The sequence below is a fragment of the Balaenoptera acutorostrata genome, chromosome 21, assembly GCF_949987535.1.
Source record: "Balaenoptera acutorostrata chromosome 21, mBalAcu1.1, whole genome shotgun sequence".
Classification (NCBI taxonomy): domain Eukaryota; kingdom Metazoa; phylum Chordata; class Mammalia; order Artiodactyla; family Balaenopteridae; genus Balaenoptera; species Balaenoptera acutorostrata.
This window is the reverse complement of record NC_080084.1, coordinates 21,711,820-21,733,405: the sequence shown is the minus strand read 5'-3', so window position 1 is coordinate 21,733,405 and position 21,586 is coordinate 21,711,820. Positions and strand designations below refer to the sequence as shown.

Genomic DNA, 21,586 nt, shown 5'->3' with positions numbered 1-21,586 from the left:
AGCCCTGAACCCGATCGTGACCACCGGAAACTTGGGCTAGTTCAGTGGAAAAAAAAAAAAAAAAACCCACAAAAAAACAAAAAACTGTTTGCAAGTCAGTGTTATCTGCAGAAGATTTAAAGGACTCAGGGGGTCCAGAGACTCTACGTGGTGGAATGTGTGTATTTTAGGATTAAGTTGAACGGTCTGGGTCACGGCCGGGGTTGGACAGAAAAGACCAAACAGCAGGCGCCCGCGGGAGAGGCCGCAGCACGGAGGGTGCGGGGATTGCGTCGTGCGCGCTGCTCGGAGGGCCTGGGCAGCGCTGCGGCCAGCCCGGCCCCGTCCGCGTGCCCGAGGGCAGAGCCACGCCCGGCCCAGTTTCTCCCCGGGGGTTGCAGCAGATTCAGCGTCTGTCTCCACACTGAGTACGTACAGCCCGAGGTCACGGGAAGATTTTCCCAGGGGCGCCCTGGCTGGATTGCTCTATGGCACTGACTTCCGTACGTGCTCCTCCCTAAAACTGCCTCGCCTGCCTTAGAGACGCTCCTCCGTCCAGGTGTGAACCAGCCGTCCTTTCCCACCTCCCCTGACGAACTGCCCTTTTGCCACCTTACAGACGGCGAACACACCTTCAGTCTTATTATGGTGCGTTATTCCAGGGTGCCTGAGAGGGTACATCGTGTTAAAAATCAGTGGAGGGGCACATGGGCAAAAACGTTTGAAGACTGCAAATCAGGTTAATCTTCCTGGAACAATCTACGTCGCTGCTGGTGGGGAGCCGGCAGCACTGTGACCTCAAAGGGACAGTGTCCTGAACCAGGGCGATGCTGGAGAGAGCTCACTTCTCCAGCTGGGCTTCCAGCTCAGGGCAAGCTTTTGGAAGGAGGAGTTTGGACTCTTGCCTGAACATATTCATAATACGGTTTTTTCTTAAGAAGGGCCTTAAAAGCTGGGAATCTCGGTGTTATTTTCTTCCTCACTGCTGCCGTCTGTGACTCAGAATTTAACTACTTGTGCTTTTTTTGTGTGGCTCTTATGTTGTGGGAAATACGAGTGAACCCTCTGCTATCTGGCATATTTGAGGGAAGGGCATCTGATAAATTAAGCATTGTTAACTGTTTTTATGTATTGCAAATGTGCAATGCTTTCATAGACTTAAAAGTTGAATCTGGGAGTTTAGAGTTGGAAGGGCATTTAGATATAATTTAGTACACCTTCCCTGTTTTAAACATGAAGAAATCAAGGCCCAAAGAAATACACTTTAAACAAACAAAATCTATGGAACATTATTCAATTTTCATTAATTTATAAGATTCCTCAAAAGGGCTTTTATAGGTATGAACCCCATGAACTTTGGAATGTCATATTTGTGATATGTAGTCAGATGCTGAGCCCTAAAGTTTTTTCATGCTTCATGTTAACTAAAAGATAAGCTCTCGAGATGAAATTGTGATAATATTATAGAAGTGTTTACACACCTGCCTTAGTTTTGTAAAATATAGGTATCATTGGAATCCTGGATTATCTTCATTTTCAACCAAAGGGAAAACCCCTAACCTGATGCTCTAGAAGCATTCAGAAGTGCAGGGTCTCATATTTAAGTTCACACGCTTTACTCCCTTTGGGTAGGGTTGTTGGTAGGAGGAGTTCGATCATTTCCATTTAAGACTTCTAGGACAGTTCTGTTTTGTATTTTTACTGCAGTCCGCAACTGAAGTGCTTGGATGATGGAGTTCTAGTTGGGAAAGTGCTGGAGTTCGTTATAGGAGTCTTTTCCTCCAGGGCATTCTTACTCAAGTGCTTCTTGGTGGCACATTTTGAATATCTTTGCTGGAAGAATAAATAAATCTTCTCTTATTTTTACTATGGTAACATTCAATGATTTTCATTTATTAGGGTTTAAACTTTACCAATATAATACTCCTAAACAGATGTGTCCCCTGTGACCAAAGAAGACAGAAAAGCCTTACTTGGAACTGTTCAGTAGAATGAGTAAGCTTGGGCATTTATCTTGACTCAAGTCTTCCAGAAAATACTACAGTGAAGGAATCATTAAACTGCCTGCAAATATGATCACATGTAAAATGAGAGATTTTCTGTATTTTTTTTCTGTAACACAATTTATCTTGCAGTGTGTGAACTTAAATCTCCCTCCATGAGTGATTTTCTTTGGGGACTGGAGAACTCTGGCTGGTTGAGGCATATTAAGGCCATCATGGATGCAGGAATCTTCATTGCAAAGGTATGCGAACGCAGAGAACATAAATTATGGGGCAGAGCGGCCAGTGTACTCTGACTGCGGAATGGAGATCTTGTTCCCTCGCATGAGCTCCTCTGTACTAAACTGGGTGATACCAAAGCTGGCTTTGCAGACCTCCATGAAGTTTGCCCTCTGAAGATGGGATTTTGTGAAAGAGAGGATGGTGTTCAGTTGATAGTATATCATCAAGGCGATCAAGTGGTAAAATACTTTCAGAATGGTCTCTCTTCAACTAGGCTTGGTCCTGGGTGGAGGGAATAATTTTCTATAGGAGGGTACATCCAAATGTGAGTCACTTGAGTGACCGAGGCCTGAAGCTTCCACCTTAGCAAACAGCTCCCCCTTTTCAGTGACGGCAGAAGCAAGTCATGTTCCTGAACCTGGCAGGTAGATTCTGTTCTGCCAGAGGAAGATTTTGCTGCAACTGCTTTTGAATGCATTGTCTATTTTGTTGTTCAGTGCGTTTTTTTTTTTTTTTAAATAAATTCCCCTCAGATTTATACCTAAAGACAACCATATCTTTTCTGATGACATGGTATGCTCCCCTTTATTAGATAATTCATTTAACAAATATTTATTCAGTGCTGGGCACTTTTACTTGGCTCTTATTCTTTTATCTCTAATTTCATAGTTTTACAATTTGTAATTTTTCTCTTTTTCTTTTTGAAAATGATTGCAGCCAGCAGCAGCTCCAGAATTTCATTTGGAAAGGCTTAAGGTGGAAACCCGGCGGGGAGGAAGTGAGGGTTGAAGGTGGGCTAGGAGACGTTCACACAGGAAGCCTGCTTGTATATGGTACAGAAGCCGGGCTTGTGGCTTCTGGATATAAGGGAAGGGAAGTGACGCTTCAGTTACCGGCACCAAACCTCTCCTTGGCTCCGCCCTAACTACACAGGGGCGTGAACACTCAATAAATGAAGGAACAGGTTTTGGTATTGATTTTTTGCCTGTAAATCTTTTTTTGATTCTTTCTGTGAGTACAAAACCAGAGCTAATTCTGATGATTTTTCCTGTTGATAGCCATCCTTTGCCCATCCTGTTTTTCAGGCAGTTTCAGAGGAAGGGGCAAGTGTGCTTGTTCATTGTTCCGATGGCTGGGACAGGACTGCTCAGGTGTGCTCGGTGGCCAGCCTCCTGCTGGACCCTCACTACCGGACTCTGAAGGGCTTCATGGTGAGTGTGGCCGCTTGGCCACTGTCCCACGCACGCAGCGCCTGGACAGAATGGACCTCTCTTCTCACAACTGTTGGCAACTTTTTCCCCTCCTCATCAACATTATTTTTCTCTTGGTAGATCAGCATGATTAATTAAAGGGAAAAAGGGGAAACAGGCTTGGAATAAGAAGGTGAATTTCTGGGATTTTGGAGCCAATTCAAATCAATGCTATTAAAGGTGAATTTGGGGGCAAATATAAAATATCTATTTAGCAGTTTGTAAAATAGTTTTATACATCATTTGTATTAATATATTTCAAGTTTGATATATATTTTCAAGTTTGAGGTAACATGACTATAAAACAGAAAACACTCTCCAGAAAAAATATTTGGAGAAAAAACTTTCTATAGGAAAAAGTGTTTTCACGTACTGCTTTTATATTTTAAATTGTCCTTCACAACTCTGGATGAGAATATTGAAAACTTTACAATGTTTTTTTTTTTTTTTTAAAAGGATTTTCTTATTTATTTATTTATTTATTTATTTATTTATTTTTGGCTGTGTTGGGTCTTCGGTTCGTGCGAGGGCTTTCTCCAGTTGCGGCAAGCGGGGGCCACTCTTCATCGCGGTGCGGGGACCGCTCTTCATCGCGGTGCGCGGGCCTTTCTCTATCGCGGCCCCTCCCGTCACGGGGCACAGGCTCCAGACGCGCAGGCTCAGCAATTGTGGCTCACGGGCCCAGCTGCTCCGTGGCATGTGGGATCTTCCCAGACCAGGGCTCGAACCCGTGTCCCCTGCATTAGCAGGCAGACTCTCAACCACTGCGCCACCAGGGAAGCCCTACAATGTTTTTGCATTCTTTGAAATTATGGGTACATCCTCTCCTAGATTTTGCACCTCTCAGATGTGCATCAAAACTTGACATGTTGCTTCCAACTGCAGAATATTTGTGTTAGTTGCCTGGAAGGGTGAAGCTTTGGCTAAGCCAGAACCAAAATCTTAAAATGACTGCAGGGACTTCCTAGCGGCTGGGAGATTACCTGGTTCCTGCCTCTTGAACCATGATTTGGTAGAAAGTGCTTCAGAGGATCCTGAATCCATGCTTGGGGTAGATGCTGAGCCAGGAAGCCTGATGGGGTAGCTCTACTGCTAGGTCTCCTTTATCGAGTATTATCAGCTGACACTCTGGGGACAAGAGAGAAGTGGCAGGTGTCCACTCTTGGGCTTTTTCTTTCCTTTTGTTTTGAATGTGTCAGAGAACTTCCTATTACCTGTGACAGCACTGAGACTTCAGAGTGACATTCCTGCTTCAGACCCCTCCCCTGGACTGAGGTTAGGGGCTGGAGTCCTTCATTTATGTCTGGAGAGTGGGGAGGCTGAGTTGCACACCACTGGGAGTCTCTCTCCTTCACCAACATTGGCTCTTTTTGATTCCTGCCCATTAAACTTAGGAGTTGTCAAGGCCAAACTTCAACCAGTCCTTACTTTTTTTAAGGGAAAAGCTCTGGCTGTTTTAGAGCATTGGTGATATTGATGGTACTATCCTATAGTATTTGATTAAAAAGTTGGTTTTTTTTAATCCAGACAATTTGAGAGTATAAAAACTCATGTTACCCCTAATTCCAAAGCAGGGCTGAAACTTCTCATATGTTCCAGACCCTCATCATTCTAGAATTCTTCTAAAGTATACTAAAGATCACTGGAAAGCATCCCTAATTGTTTCTTGTAAAACGGTTAGTATTTGCTATTATACTGATAAGCAGCATTGCCTGTTGGTTGAGAGTTGGGCTAGATGGGCTGTGGTGGCTTCTGGAGCTTGGTTACAAGGTGGCATCAACTACTTCCCAGTAGCGTGAGCTTCGGTGAGTATTTAACCTCTCTTTCAGTTTCCCCCTCTCTAAAATGAGAGTGATAATACCTACCCCACAATGAAATGAGATCGTACATGAAGCAGTATGAACAGTGTGCATTGAAAGCACTCTGTGGGTAGTGGCATTACATTTTCATGTGTCCACTCCTGTTTATTTTTCCTATGGAAGGCTTTCAACTTTGCCTTCTGACATGCACCTCTATAGCGGTGGATAGTGAGTGCTCGTTCATTTGCAGGTTACGGAGGAGAGTGACTTCTGCTCCAAGAACCTTTGAATTCAGAATCCTTCAGAATTATTGGTGCTGGTCTCTTATTTTCCTTCATTTGCTTCTCTCCATGATATTTATATTCTATCTTGTGTAGGTATTAATAGAAAAGGACTGGATTTCCTTTGGTCATAAGTTTAATCACAGGTAAGAAATATTTTAAAATCTGTTGTAGTGAATGTTTAGGATAAAAAAAATAATGTTTCTGAAGTTCTCAATTGAGTGGGGGAAAATAGCCTTGTTTTCAGAGTTTCCTTGTGTATCTTATCAGGAAGTTAAAATTTTGTTGAATATGTTTTATCACAGATAAAGAAGTTCTAACTCGAGAACGGTTGGTATTGACTGAGCAGAACTAACTAATGTTAAGTTCTTCCAGAAGAGACAGAAGCTTGTTCATTAATCGACCTAGAAAGGATGGACTCTCCCTTCCTTCCACACACATTTGATTTACTAAATTATTCCATTTTTGAAGTGCAAACATTCATTTTAAGCTGCACATTGTGAAATGCCTGTGGAACAGTTTCTCTTTGATCTTCCACAAGGGGAGTTAAATTGGGCTTATCCTGCGGCATTTGTGTCCCAGGCGTCTCTGGAGAGCTAATGTAGGACAGCGGCCCAGGCTTTGAGCCCAACAGATCCAGCCTCAAATCCAGGCTGTGGCATTTACTGTGTGGCCTTGGGCGTCTGTCCTCTCTGAGCGTTCGCCTCCCATCTGTTTAAAGGGGAGACCCTCCCTAATCCACGGGGTTATAGCAAGGCTTTTAAAAGCGTGTATGTGAATAGCCCAGCTCCTTGCCTACTAGCCCATCTACTGGGCTTTCAATAAACAGAAGCTACTGGCCTCATTTGATTAGTGTGGATGGTAACGTCTGACTGGTGTTCTGGTGTCTCTAATCCCTGAATGTTATGTGTTGTAGCTGGTATGGTCTCATCTTTTAGAGGTAAAATTTAAATTTAGGCAGCATGCTGATAATAATTTAGAGATTTTGATATACATTTTTGATTGAATGTTTTCCTAAATTAAATTCTGAATTTATGGAGCTGCGCATATTTATTTTTGTAAGTTTTTGCATTTAGCATTAGTTGAGCATTTATTATGTGGTTTTCTGGAATTCTGTTTTTATAATTAATTATCTTTCCCGGAAAGCACAGTGATTCAATTTTACAAATGAGAAAATTAAAGCCCCCAAACAATTAAGTAACCTTAAGATCAATTGTTATTTTCAGTTTTGGGGGTTCCACTGACTGTCTGCTAGGCACTTAGGATCTCTGAGGTAGAGGATCTGTGGCAGAAAGAATATAGAAATGGCTGATAAATATGTGTCCTGTGAGGAAAGAACATATTGGGCAACCCCTTTTTAAAGCTACCAAAGGTGAGTGGGACTAAACCTTTTGAGAGGTTTCCAGGCAGTTTCTAATGTTTCCACCCTGGAAAAAACTACTAAACCCGATCCTTGCTCATTCCTATTTCTCAAGTTGATTATCCGTGTCTGAGAAGGTGAGGTTCTATATTGTTATTCTGTATTTGATGTCACCCAAATCACCCTTTTGGATTCTTTCTAAAATTCACGTAATAGTATAAAGGACGAGGCAGTCTTCATTTAAAAATCAATACAAACATGAGGGAGGAGATTCCTAATGTACTCTTTTTTTTTTTTTCTTTTCTTTTTTTTTCCTAATGTACTCTTGAGAACAATGATACGAGAGATATAAAGGTATATGGGAATCTGTGGTCACGTGGAAATAAATTATTGACAAGTTTTAACACTGGTCTAGAAATGGAAATACCCCTAGAAACTTGGGGAACCAGTTTTTTAAAGCTGTCTTTCTTCCTCTTTTCTTCCCAACAAAACCATGCAAAAATGAAAAACTCTGAAGTTGCTTAGGCATTTCTTCCCATTCTCCCCCTGGTCACTAATTAAAGTGGAAGATTTATTTCAGAAGTTCTGATGTACTTTGCACGTTTGAATGAAAGGTTGCTCTCTCCATGGAAAGACTCCTTGAATTCTATCTCTAGCACTAACACTTCTCTTTTGTAATTATAACGTCAACATGTCCCTTCTTTGCCCAGACCTTCACTACAAAGTTTCTCTTGACATTAGAATTTAAAAAGTTATGTTTTTCCACTTCTTCTGCATTCCAGGTTTATAAAATAAGATCTGTTTAGGAACTAGGGTTGCTTCTATGATTGTTTTTGCATTTATAGCTTTCGAGTTAAAAAAACAAAAAAAAGAAACCCCCAAAAACCTTGCTGTAATGTCTCTCACACTTCATTTGACAGATATGGCAACCTAGATGGTGATCCCAGAGAAATCTCTCCAGTTATTGACCAGTTCATTGAGTGCGTCTGGCAGTTAATGGAACAATTCCCCTGTGCCTTTGAGTTTAATGAGAGGTTTTTGATTCATATTCAACACCACATCTATTCCTGCCAGTTTGGAAACTTCCTATGTAACAGCCAGAAGGAGAGACAAGAACTCAAGTAAGTGTTTCAGTGTTTGTTATCGAAAGAGTTTGTGACTGAGAATTTCAGATGGCCTTTCACAGTTCTGAATACTGTTTTAGCCACACATCTATACTGACAGAGTAAAGTTATTTTCTTTTTCCTGACATCACTTTAACAGTTTAATACCATCAGCTGACAAAGATAGGTACAAGTCCATTTTGCCCAGTTCCTGCCTAATGTCCACAGACAGGTAGGTAGACTTCACATACTGATAATGGAAAGGAAGCTTCTTGGAGTCAGAGAAAGCGATTTTTGCATTTAAAAGCAAAGAGTCAGACATCTTTGGCGGATATACTGTCATAAGAATTGCAAGTACAGTAGCCCCCCCTTATCCATGGTTTCGATTTCCATAATTTCAGTTATCCAAGGTCAACTGTGGTCCGAAACTATTCAATGGAAAATTCCAGAAAAAAAAACGATTCATAAGTTTTAAATGGTGGGCCATTCTGAGTAGCACAATGAAATCTTGTGCCACCCCTCTCCATCCTGCCCGGGACCGCCTGTTACTTACTTAGTAGCTGTCTCGGTTATCTGATTGACTGTTGAGGTTAACACAATGCTTGTGTTCCCAAGTAACCCCTATTTTACTTAATACTGGCCCCAAAGTTCAAGAGTAGTGATGCTGGCATTTTGGATATTCTTATTATGCCTAATTTATAAATGAAACTTTATCATAGGTATGTACGTATAGGAATACACAGGGTTCAGTACTGTCCACAGTTTCAGGCATCCACTGGGGGTCTTGGAACATATATCCCATGGATAAAGGTGGACTACTGTATAACTGGGAAAGTAAATTAGAAACTCAGGTCACTCTCTTATTCAGATTAAAACTGGATTGCTTTTATTGAGAGGGAAAAAGTAGATGAAATGTGGACTTCTTATAAAGTCAAAAACTTAACACAAAGTGACTTAAGAACTGCAAATGAAAGAACATTTTTGAAATTTTTATAAAATAAAATGATTTTAAGTGTGGTATATATAGTATCAGATTTAATTTAGGAAATGATCAGTTCAAATAAAATAGACTCTTACTAGTTTTATAGTGCCTGAATGGAAAGAAAATGACTTTTTCCAGTAGGTACTAGTTTATGTTTTCTCCAAGAAACTTTAATTCCAATAAATCGTAATGATTTAAAAGTAGCAGAGTACATCCTTTAAGCTCACCTGTTTTCCTAGTAGTTTTGTGATTTGTTGGGCTAGATTAGCAAAAGGGGCAAATGTCATAGGAATTCAGTGAGAATTAAATGAGAGAAAATATGTGAAGCAGTTAAATAGTACCTAGCAAATAATAAAAATCCAATGACTATTTGGGGAAAAACTCCAAAAAAATTCTTGTGGTTTTATTTTACACTCAGAGGGATTAAGCATCTTGCTGAGGCCAGTATGGAGAGCAGCAGAATCAAGACTGTTACAGAGCTCTCCTGCTGTACCATGAAGACACAGATTGCAAATGTCCCTGCTAGGGAACAGGGACACCTGATGTTCAGATAACAGTTTTTGATCCCTTTCCAGCTTTACTGTTACATGCCTGCTGTTTGTAAGAATGAAGATAAGCTGTATTCAGGCTTATTTTCTTTATAACAGAATTCAAGAAAGAACCTACTCTCTATGGGCTCACCTGTGGAAGAATCGCGGGGACTACCTGAACCCTCTATTTAGAGATGATTCCAGTCAGACCCAGGGAACCCTCCGTCTCCCCACGCCGCCATGCAACTTCATGTATAAGTATGTAAACCTCTAGGACCTTAACAATTATGGTTCTGAACTTAGATTCTGGCACTGTTTACCATTTGGAAGTTGAAGTGTATGAGCTTCAAAGCTTCTTTGAATGCAAACACACTGAAGGAAGATGCTTAAATATCTCATCTGGCATTTTTGCCAGTGTCTCCTCTCCCTCTCTTTTCCCCCCTAAATGTGGAATTCTCTTTAGAAGTCAGTGTTTTGTAGTAATGATATCCTAAAAATGTAAGTTCCAGTCTATTTAAAGTGAAGGAGGGAGGGAGGGAGGGAGGACCTTAGAAGTTAAATGTGGAATCACAGGTTTAGGTAGTGATCATGACACAGCTTACCTTCAGAAATACTGTGGCTTTGGTTCCCGACCACTGCGAGAGTGAATATCGCAATAACGAGTCACATCAATTTTTTAGTTTCCCAGTGCATATAAAAGTTATGTTTACACTATACTGTAGTCTATTAAGTGTGCAACAGCATTACATCTAAAAAACAATGTAACCATGTTATATACCTTAATTTAAAAACACTTTATTGCTAAAAAATGCTAACCATCATCTGAGCCTTCAGTGAGTAGTAGTAGTAACATCAAAGATCACTGATCACCATAGCAAACAAAATAATAATGAAAAGTCTTGAAATATTCTGAGAATTACCCAGATGTGACACAGAGACACACAATGAGCAAATGCTGTTAGAGAAATTGTGCTGATAGACTTGCTTGACACAAGGTTGCCACAAACCTCCAATTTGTAAAAAACGCCATCTCCACAAAGCACAGTAAAGCAAAGTGCACCTGTATTCTCATTTGCATTCCAGTATGCTTTACTGTGTAGGATAAAAAAGGGAGGATTTATTGCAAATGTAAATTTTTGGTGGTTGTGATAAAAACAAGCGAAAACCCTCAAAGTTAAGAGACTCCCTTTGCGGCTGAAAGATTCTGCATGTTAATACAAACACTCATTTTTCAAGTTGACTTCCAAACTAACAGCCATTTTCTTAAGCCGAAAAAAGAAAGAAAATGGTAACATGTACTACCTTCAGTCTATTTTAGAAAAATATGTTATGTGCCTACTAATTCAGTACCATCTATACAAGTAGACTCTTCATGAATTTATTCTCCCCAAAAGAAGTCTACTGATTCAAGAAAATGAAAACATCAACATGAAATTATCGCCTTAAGTAAGTGGCTTTTCTGAGCCTGTGCTTTGCATTTGGTTATTATCAGGACGGTGGGACTGTGGTTTGAAAGATTCCATAGAAGACCTGAGGATGTGGATGTACAGATTGTGACCTGATGTTTCACGAAGTGCTGCTGTCCTCTCTAGGTTTTGGAGTGGAATGTATAACCGCTTTGAAAAGGGGCTGCAGCCCCGACAGTCGGTCACAGATTACCTTATGGCTGTGAAGGAGGAAACCCAGCAGCTGGAGGAAGAACTCGAGGCCCTAGAAGAAGTAAGACACACTTGCTCTTGTTAACCTTATTTTGTGACGATCACTGTTCTGTGAAAGCCTCTCACGACTCGGGATGTGTGAAATGTAGCAACAGAGTCATTTCACGTGTTTAGCTGGTGGGTAACAAGAAACACAGCCCCCACCAGGTGAGCACTTACCTAGGCACTTAATACGTTTCAGACATCTGGCTTGGCTCGCTTCCTTGGTTTGCTTCGGGGATGATGAAAATATTAGGGAACTAGATGGTAGTGAATGGTTGTGTACCCTTGTGAATATACTAAAAACCACTGAATTGTACACTTTAAGAGGGTGAGCTACTTATATCTTAATTTAAAAAATTAGATAATGAACACCTCACTCCTAATTTAAAAAAAATGTATTTTGAGTTCACAGGATGAAAATCATTATGTAAAACCAGACAGGTACAGAAAGAAGGATGCCAGGTGCTCTACCCATGCTACGTTTTCTGCATTTTATAGAAAACCTGTGCTAAGGCAGTGCCATCCTTACATTAGAGATGAGGAAAGCAAGCCTCACAGAATCTAATTATTCTGTCCAAAGACATGAAGTCTAGTTTTCAACCCAAGTCCGTCTAAATCCCATGTTCTTAACATTATACCCAGCTGGAAGGTAACAAATCCCTTTAGGCATGCATATACAAAAAAGATACATGATTTATGATCGTTCCCTGAAATTGTTGTTTCTTTTTTAGAGGCTGGAAAGAATTCAGAAAGTCCAGTTAAATCGCACTCAAGTGAAGAGTAAGCAAAGTGAACCCAGCAAACACTCAGGGTTTTCTACCTCAGACAACAGCACAGCCAACACTCCCCAGGATTACAGCGGGAATATGAAATCATTTCCATCCAGGAGCCCTTCACAGGGCGATGAAGATTCTGCTTTGATTCTAACCCAGGACAATTTGAAAAGCTCAGACCCAGATCTGTCAGCCAACAGTGACCAAGAGTCCGGGGTGGAAGATCTGAGCTGCCGCTCCCCCAGCGGGGGGGAGTGTGCGCCGGGTGAGGACAGCGGCAAGGACCGCGATTCCGACGAGGCCGTGTTTCTCACAGCCTGAAGGTCCCCCGTGGGGTTCCCAAGTAAAGGACGCACACAAACACGCTCCAGAAATAAGGGAACAGTGCAATCTCAAATGACAGAGTAGCCCAGCAAATGATACAGGTCCTTGAGAATTATAAAATGTAGCAGTGAAAAGAAAAAAGCCCAGCTTGTAGTTCCTTCAGGTGTTGAAGAACAGGAAGTAGCCATTTCTTTTATCAAACAAGTATAAGGAAAATGATTCCCCATTTTGAAAATCATTCTAGACTGTGGAAGAAGTTTTATTCACTACAGAGCAGTGACCTCTACCATCACCTGAGGTTATCAGATCAAATCTTCCTTGATAGCCTGCAGCTGGTCAGAAAGTGCCCCGACCTCTTTCCTTCACACTGATCACTTGGGTCTTCCCCCTTAGTTCACTTCCAGATGCATATTTTGTTTCCTAAAATATTTTATGTTACCTTCCTTCCTGACTCTGTTATCAGTATTTCTAATAATGGAACACATTATGTTTAATAGACATATTTCTGTAACTGATGAGCTTTGTAACTGTGCTTAAGCTTATCTTTCAGGTTTATTCACTTTAACTTCTCCTTAGGTAATATATTTTAAATCGTTATAATAACTGCGTTGCCTTTTCCTGGAATTTCATATTGCTCCTTATTTAAAAAACGCTAAAAGACTTACAACACACTCTTCTCTAACACCAGTGTACCACCTAATAAAGTAGAAACATTTACTCTCTGGTTCTTAAATATGAATTTGGATCATATTAACTTTTTGAATAACAACCTTTGATTACTACTCCAGAGACTACATCACCAGGATGGCGTGGGTCAACCACCAGCCTGATCCCTGAAGTATGACTGTATAAAGTCACAGGGTACCATTTCAATGAGAGAAGATGGCACGTAAGAACTAGAGAATTTGGTTTTCATGTCTGTTTACCACGTGGAGTAAGTTCTGTCATTTGTTACCTTAGGAACCGTGTAACTGGTTAGTATTGTTTGATCGATGTTCTGTCTGCAGAGCCCACACAGCTGTCTCAGCCAGCAGCCCGTTCATCGACAGGGTCCGGTCGGTCGGTGGTGCAGTCTGACCAGAGAACGCGACAGGGCGCAGGTTTGCCTGGCTCGGGCTCCCGAGGGGACGTGCTGCTGGCCCTGGAGTCCAGTCCGCCCACGCCCAGGCAGAAGAAGAGCTGAGCCATGGTGCCACTGCCGCAGACTGTGGCTCCCGGCCCCTGCTGACCAGAAAGCCTGTTCAGGAAGATTTGGGAGCTGCCTGAATGGGCCTTCTCAGTCCTCCCCAGGCAGGAGACAGAGAGCCCCACCCACTGCAGAGCGTGGCCCCAGCCCCACCTGATAGGGAGGGGTGGCGAGAACACCTGGAAGCTGCGTACCACAGCAGCGCTTGAGCTGAGAAGCGGGTGGGCAGAGCTGACTGCCCTGAGAGCAAAGCCAGTGGCCCTGTTTGGCCAGGGAACCTGGGGCACAGGTTGACTTGAGACCATGAACAAACAGCGTTAGTGACCTTCGAGCAGCTTCTCCCACGGTGCCTGAGCAGGGAAACTCATCTGTAGCCCCACTTATTGCTGAAAACACACATCAGCATCAGCCCGCCTGACCAGGGAGCTTTACCAGAACACACGGGAAAGTGCATAACCCATCCAACAGCCCCGTTTACAGTGGCAGTTGAACAGAGAGCACAGCCTGTGACTTGCCCTGTCTGCAGAGCAAGACTGGTGGCCTGCACCTTCAGTGCACACCCCTGCCTGATTGATTCAGGTCCCCAAACAATGAGCTGTGCAGGCCTTGTGTCCCATCCTGCTGCACCACCAGGGCAGGGAAGCTAATTTCAAAGCCCCACCTAATGCTGAGTATAGTATCCAGTCCCTACTGTCTAGTAACATCACAGAATCCAGGCAACCATGAAGCCCATCCTACAGCCTCACTTGGGTAGGTGGGGAACCAAGCCAGTAGTCCTACCCAGCTATCTCAGCCAATGACCCTCCCCTCCCCTCCCCTCCCCCTCAGTGCTCAAACAGATGCCTTGCCCAAAAATAGACCACCTAAGTACATAAAGCAAAAACTAGCAGAGCTAAAAGGAGAAATAAAAGCAATAAAATAATAGTTGGGGACTTTAATACCCCACTCTAGACAATGGATAGATCGTCCAGGGAGAGAATCAATAAGGAAACAGCAAATGTGAACCACACTATATACCAAATGTACTAACAGACGTATACAGAACATTCTGTTCATCAACAGCAGAATACACATTCTTCTCAAGTGCACATGAACATTTTCTAGGATACACCATATGTTAGGCCACAGAACAAGCCAGTAAATTCAAGAAGATTGAAATCATACCAGGTATCTTCTCTGACCACAATGGTATGAAACTATAAATCAATAACAAGAGGAAAACTGGAAAAGTCACGAACATATGGAATTAAAACTCTCCTGAACAACCAATGGATCAAAGAAGAAATTAAAGGGGACATAAAGAGTATCTTGAGACAAATGAAAATGGAAACACAACAAAACTTATGGGATGCATCAAAAGCAATTCTAAGGAAAGTTCACAGCAATAAACGCCTACATTAAGAAGCAAGAAAGATCCCATATAAACATCCTAACTCTACGCCTTACGGAACTAGAAAAAGAAGAGCTGAGCCTAAAGTTAGCAGAAGGAAATAGCAAAGATTAGAGCAGAAATAAATGAAATAGAGAACAGGAAAACAACAGAGATTAACCAAACTAAGAGTTGGTTCTTTGAAAAGGTAAACCAAGGAAAAAAGAAAGGACCCAAATCAACAAAATTGTAAATGAAAAAGGAGACATTACAACTGATAGCACAGAAATAAAGACTTGTAAGAGGCTACTATGAAAAACTATATGCCAACAAACTGGAAACCCTAGAAGAAATGCAAAATTCTTAGAAACATACTATCAAGAGTGAATCAGGACAAAATAGAAAGTCTGAATATACCAATTACTAGTAAAGAGATTGAATTAGTAATCAAAAATCTCTCACGGAGGAAAAGCCCAGGACCAGAGGGCTTCAACTGGTGAACTTCACAAAACATCTTAAGAAAAATTAATGCCAGTCTTTCCCAAAAAGTAGAAGAGGAGGGAACACTCCCAAAACTCATTTTATGAGGACAGCATCACCCTGATAGCAAAGCTGCAAAAGAACATTACCAAAAAAGGAAACTATAGACCAATATCCCTGATGAATAGAGATGTAAAAATTTGCAATAAAATACTAGCAAATTGAAATCAGCAGCACATTAAAAGGATCATTCACCATGATCAACTGGGATATATACCTGGCATGCAAGGATGGTTCAACATACACAAATCAATGTGATAAATCATATTAATCAAATGAAGGAAAAAAACATTATCTGATTAGATGCAGAAAAAGCATTTGACAAAGTTCAATATTCATTCATGATAAAAACTCTCAACAAATTAGGTATACAAAGGATGTACTTCAACATAATAAAGGCCAAAAGGGATAAGCCCACAGCTAATATCATACTCACTGTTGAAAGGCTGAAAGCTTTTCCACTAAGATCAGGAACAAGATAAGGGTGCCCACTCTGACCACTTCTACTCAACAAAGACCACAAAGTAGACCAAAGTAGAAGGAAAAGAAACAAAAGGTATCAGAATGGGAAAGGATGAAGTAAAACTGTTTCTATATGTAGATGACATGTTTTTATACATAGAAAATTCTAAAGACGCCACGAAAAAAATCTGTTAGATCTAATCAACAAATTCAGTAAAGTTGTAGGATACACAAGTAACATAAAAGTCAATGGCATTTCTATAAACTAACAATGAAATTATCTGAAAAAGAAATAAAATGATCCCATTTACAACAGCATCCAAAACAATAAAATACTTAGGAATAAACCTAACCAAGGAGGTGAAACATCTCTACTCTGAAAACTACAAGACACTGATGAAAGAAATCGAAGACATAAATAAATGGAAAGGCATCCTGTGTTCTTGGATTGGAAGAATATCGTTAAAATGATCATACTACCAAAAGCCATTTATATATTCAGTGCAATTCCCATCAAGATTCCAGTGGCATTTTTTAAAGTAGTAAAAACAATCCTAAAATTTATATGGAACCACAAAAGACACGGAATAACCAAAGCAATACTGAGAAAGGAGAACAAAGTGGGAGGCATCACACTTCCCGATTTCAAGCTATCCTATAAAGCTATAGTAATCAAAACAGTATGGTACTGGTATAAAAACAAATAGATCAGTGGAACAAAATTATGAGCCCAGAAATGAACCCTAGCATATATGGTCAACTAATATGTGACAAGGGAACCAAGAATACTCAGTGGAGAAAAGATGGTCTCTTCCATAAATGGTGCTGCAGAAAGTGGATAGTCATATGTAAAAGAATGAAATGACCACTGTCTTATACCACTCCCCAAAATGAACTCAAAATGATTAAGACTTAAATGTACAACCTGAAACCATGAAACTCCTAGAAGAAAACAGAAAAAAGGCTCACTGGCATGTGTCCTGGCAGTGATTTTTGGATATGACATCTAAAGCACAAGCAACAAAATAAAAAATAAGTTAAGTAGAACTACATCACACTAAAAAGCTTCTGCACAGCCAAAGAATAATTGACAAAGTGAAAAGGCAACCTATGGAATGGAAAAACATATTTGCAAACCACATATCTGACAAACGGTTAACATTCAAACTATATAAAGAACTCATACAATTCTACAGCAAAAAAAAAAAAAAACAACAAAAAATCATTCCAATTAAAAAATGGGTAAAAGACTTGAGTAGACATTTTTCTCAAAGAAGATATATAAAAGGGTCAACTGGTATATGGAAAGATGCCCAGCATCACTGGTCATTAGGGAAATGCAAACCAAAACCAAACCATAATGAGATATCACTTCACATATGGTAGGATGGCCAACATCAAAAAGACAAGCAATACGAAATGCTGGTGATAATGTGAATTTAAGAGAACTCTTGTGTACTGTTAATGGGATCATAAACTGGTACAGCTACTATGGAAAACAGTATGGAGGACCCTCAAAAAATTAAAAATAAAACTACCATATGATCCAGAAATTCTACTTGTGGGAATACAAAGGAAAACACTAATTCGAAAAGGTAATCTGTACCCCTTCATGTTCATAGCAGCATTATTTAAAATAGCCAAGACATGGAAACAACCTAACTGTCCACCAGCAGATGAATGAATAAAGAAGCACACACACCATGGAATAGTATTCAGACATAAAAAATGAGGAAATTCTGCCTTTTGCGACAATATGAATGGATCTTGAGGGCATTATGCTAAGTGATGTAAGTCAGAGAAAAACAAATACTGTATGATTTCACTTATATGTGTAATCTAAAACGAACAAATGAACAAACCAAAGTTAGAGAAAAAGAGATCAGATTTGTGGTTAACCTGAGGTGGAGGTGGGGTTGGGGAATTAGAGAAAGGTGGTCAAAAGGTACAAACTTTCTGTAGCAGGGAATACCTTGTTAATGATACTTAGGATAAGTTGTAATGGCTTTTGCATTTTTATAACATAACTCACTTCATCCCACTCTTGTAGTTGATTATCAACTCTTAGAAACTTCTTTGCCTCATGTTGAGGATGAGACTTTAATTTCTTCCATTTGGCAGTATACATCTACAAAAAAAAATAACAAATTTTAAAAAAGTGACACAGTAACTATACCAAACAGAACCATGCATTTATTTTGAAAAACAAATACTATAAATCTTTGATATTTTAAAATTTAGTTCTTTAATGTGATGTCTTCCACATCAGACACAAAACTTTTTTCAGCCCCACACCAAATATTTTACAAAATATAATTTAAGCATATGTTCATTTAGACTACTTATAAGTTAACCTAACACTGAAATTTATTTTAAAAAGGTTACCTTTATTGCTTATTAAAACTATTGTGCTGGACAGAGCCAATCCAACAAGGCTAAAATCTCTAACAGTACATTCTCATTTTAAATCAAACAACAATCAAGGAAGTTTTATTTAGAGCAGTTGGTTTAAACCAATGTAAAACTGACTCAAGACAGATTACTTCCCAACTAGTAATATTTAGAGCTCAAGTGATTTTCTGGAAAATTTAATAATATGAAGTAGGTAAGCATTTTGATTATGACTCAGCAATCAACAAAGGACCTTTTTTAGAATAAAGGAAGGTGAAGAGAAGGGAAACCCTGGCATAGGTTTTTATTCTTTAAGAGCACATGATTAGTTTACTTTCTTTCCCTAAAAATGAATCTGAGCTGTCCTTCAATTTAAGCACATATGAATTATGATCACTTACCTGTCAATCTCTATTTCAATATAAATTTCCTAGTCTAGAATTATTCCTAGAAAATCTTCCAACTTTGAAACATTATGTTTAGCATGTATCACATTTATTTAGAAAACTTTCGTCTATTTTTGAGATGTTAGCCTTTAAATTTCTACCCATGACAAACCCCTAACTCTGAATAATAACTCCTAAGCTTTTCTCTACTATTGTGACTTCCATCTAGTTTTCTATTATGTGTTAAAGTAAAATCAGAATCTCTGCTTTGGCAGGCTTTTTTTTTTTCCTTCCTCTGGCACTGTTTCTCCAATATAGTCAATTTTAAGAAGAAAATAATATAGCCATAAAATTATAGAAAAGTCACTAAAATGTTTATTGTAGTAACAGAACCAAAATTCATACATATTCAAATGTAGACTATTGTCCATCCTGGATGACTTATATGACCTATTATCTGAACTGATTTGTCGGTTAAATGTAGGTAATGATCAGACTCCTCTTATTAATGACTGGGTTGTAAGGAGGTTATCTAAAAAATTAATTTTAAAAGGAGAAACCAAGGTATGTTAACTGGTACAGAATGAAACTGGGATAGTTTAAGTTTAAAGAATAAAAAACATTGAGATGAATTACTTATGTGATTGTGTAGAAGAGATCTAGTATATAAGAAAATGACTTTTTTTTTTTTTCCAGTGGAGGAAAAGGGGGATAAGTACCTAAACACCTAGACCATGTCTGAGTCATCATTGTATAGTATTTCCACAGTGCCTCATTCTTAGTCGGGGCTTAATAAAATTAGTAGATCGAATGAATTAATGGCTGTGGTCTGCTGGCCTCTTGTTCTGGGCTCTGCCTGGTTTCTCAGAAAGCTTCCTGATTGTTTGCAGAAGATTGGGACTACCATGTCCTCCATTGTGGTGACTGCTGGGAAAGCTGAAGCTTCTGTGACCACTACAGTAAGGAAAGGTTCCTGAATACCCAGAAGACTCTGCCACAGATTTGAGACACTTACCTCAGTTATCTCATCTACACATCCAGAATAATAATACCTTCCTCGTCTGGTCATTTTGAAGATTAAATGGCATGCCCTTAGCACAGTACCAGGAAGACAGGTGATTAAAAAAAGTTAATTTCTTTACCCAAATTATATCTTTATAGTCCGTGTGAATACCTGCCCTTCCACACACATAGACTAAGTATTAAGTATTACTCAAGTCTAAGAAAATAATTTTGTTTTTCCTAAAGTTCTATTGCTAAAAACATGTATAGAAAGAAGAAAAAAGAAAAGAAAAAAACGGTACTGTATGCTGGTGTTTGGAATGGCAATCATACTGTGATGAAGTTTAAATAAAAATTGTCATTAGGTTGTTTTGTGATTTGGATACTACTTTACCAAGCCTCAGATATCTAGTTCAAGATTTTCTACTTAATTAGCTTTCACAGCTACCCATAAAATATATTCATTCTGTAACATAGTATAAAAGCAAACTGTTTAACACAGTACAAGTTAAAGCAAAAATCCAATTAATTAAAAACTAGACTGCCTAAAAATTAATATTAATTTTATTTATTATTAAAGCTTTTCTGTTATGAAAAGCTAACACAGTAAAGGTCAGAAAAATTCACTGACTTTTTTGTATTTAAATTTACTATTAACAAAAATATTGTTTTAAACTTCAATATGAGGAACTTAGCGAGCATATCCTTATCTAACCACAAACCCAGCATATACTTATATTTACAAAGTTAGCATGAGGCAATCCCCTGGTGGTCCAGTGGTTAGGACTCCGCGCTTTCACTGCTGAGGATGCGGGTTCAATCCCTGATTGGGAAACTAAGATCCTGCAAGCTGCACCGTGTGGCCAAAAAAAAAAAAAAAAAGTTAGTATTAAAGTTTATGTTGGACTAGTTTAAATGAAACGCAGTTTTTTCTATTAGGTAAAATATTTATTTACCTGTATTGCCTCTTAAGTGCAACTTTAATTTTAAAAATAAAACAACAATAGGTAAAAACCGCTGGTTTACTCTTTTGATTTATTGTATGAATTAAAAGTTACTTCCTTGAGATAGCACATTGGCAGGTTTGGTGTTTCCTGACACTGTGAATATTTAAAAACAAATTATTTTTGAAAGTTTTATCATACAGAAAGAAACAGGAAGAATAAGTTTTTCTACAGTTGAAATGGTAATTTTTCAAAAAAGGTTGAGAGGAAAAAATCGAAACCATTCTTGATAAAGCAATGAGGCAGTTTCAAATTAAAATTACAAATTTAAATGAAGTAATTTTATAAAATATTGAAACTAGCTAAAATTACATGCATAGGTATTTAATCAATAATAAGAGAGGAACAGCAGTGGAACTTAAATATGATAGGATTTATCAACAACAAATAAACATTTTTAGTGCAAATAGTGCAGAAAAATTTCTCAAAGCAAAGATCATAGCAATCATTCTAATCTGTACAAAATCAGTCTCAGTTCTGTATACAATCTATATAGTGTATCTATGAATTCAGCCACTGTAATGAAATGCCAATTTGCAAATCATAAATATAAATGTGCTTAGTTTTGTGTCCCATTCCTCTCTTGGCAGTTCATGTTTTCAGGAAAATCTGAAAAGAAAAGAAAATCAAAACCTAAGATTTAATTTAAGATGATAAACTAAGATTTACCTATAAGAAGATAATCTGACTATGAGGGAAAAGAGGTAGGGAAAGGATGCTAGCATGCTCAGGTCAATAAGCGATTACTCAGTGCCCACTTACTTCTCAACCTTGAGAAATGCATACATGATAAAAAATCAACCCTTACCCTCAGGGATTAACAGTCTGATTTGTAAAATAAAACAATTCAATGTTGCTACTGATGTTAAGGACAACTAGATTGAGAAAAGGGGCAGATGAGGTTGAACGGGGGTTGAGAAATGCCTGTCACTTCCCTCCC

At 39.2% G+C, this 21,586-nt stretch overlaps 2 protein-coding genes across 3 annotated transcripts in view; one reads left to right on the top strand and one right to left on the bottom strand.

Annotated features, from left to right (window-relative positions):
* The window catches only part of MTMR7 (myotubularin related protein 7), a 95,420-nt gene extending 82,397 nt beyond the window's left edge, over positions 1–13,023 (top strand). For both annotated transcript variants that reach the window (XM_007174021.3, XM_007174022.2), the window contains 7 exons: positions 2,115–2,224; positions 3,290–3,415; positions 5,631–5,680; positions 7,815–8,015; positions 9,627–9,767; positions 11,102–11,228; positions 11,941–13,023. In XM_007174021.3, coding sequence (XP_007174083.1) covers positions 2,115–2,224; positions 3,290–3,415; positions 5,631–5,680; positions 7,815–8,015; positions 9,627–9,767; positions 11,102–11,228; positions 11,941–12,303 — 1,118 coding nt within the window. In that variant the 3' untranslated portion in view covers positions 12,304–13,023. The remainder of the gene's footprint in view (positions 1–2,114; positions 2,225–3,289; positions 3,416–5,630; positions 5,681–7,814; positions 8,016–9,626; positions 9,768–11,101; positions 11,229–11,940) is intronic.
* A 7,637-nt stretch (positions 13,024–20,660) lies between these two features.
* Positions 20,661–21,586, bottom strand: part of VPS37A (VPS37A subunit of ESCRT-I) — a 40,551-nt gene continuing 39,625 nt past the window's right edge. The window contains exon 12 of the mRNA XM_057537273.1: positions 20,661–21,255. The gene's annotated coding sequence lies outside the window, so the exon portion shown is untranslated. The remainder of the gene's footprint in view (positions 21,256–21,586) is intronic.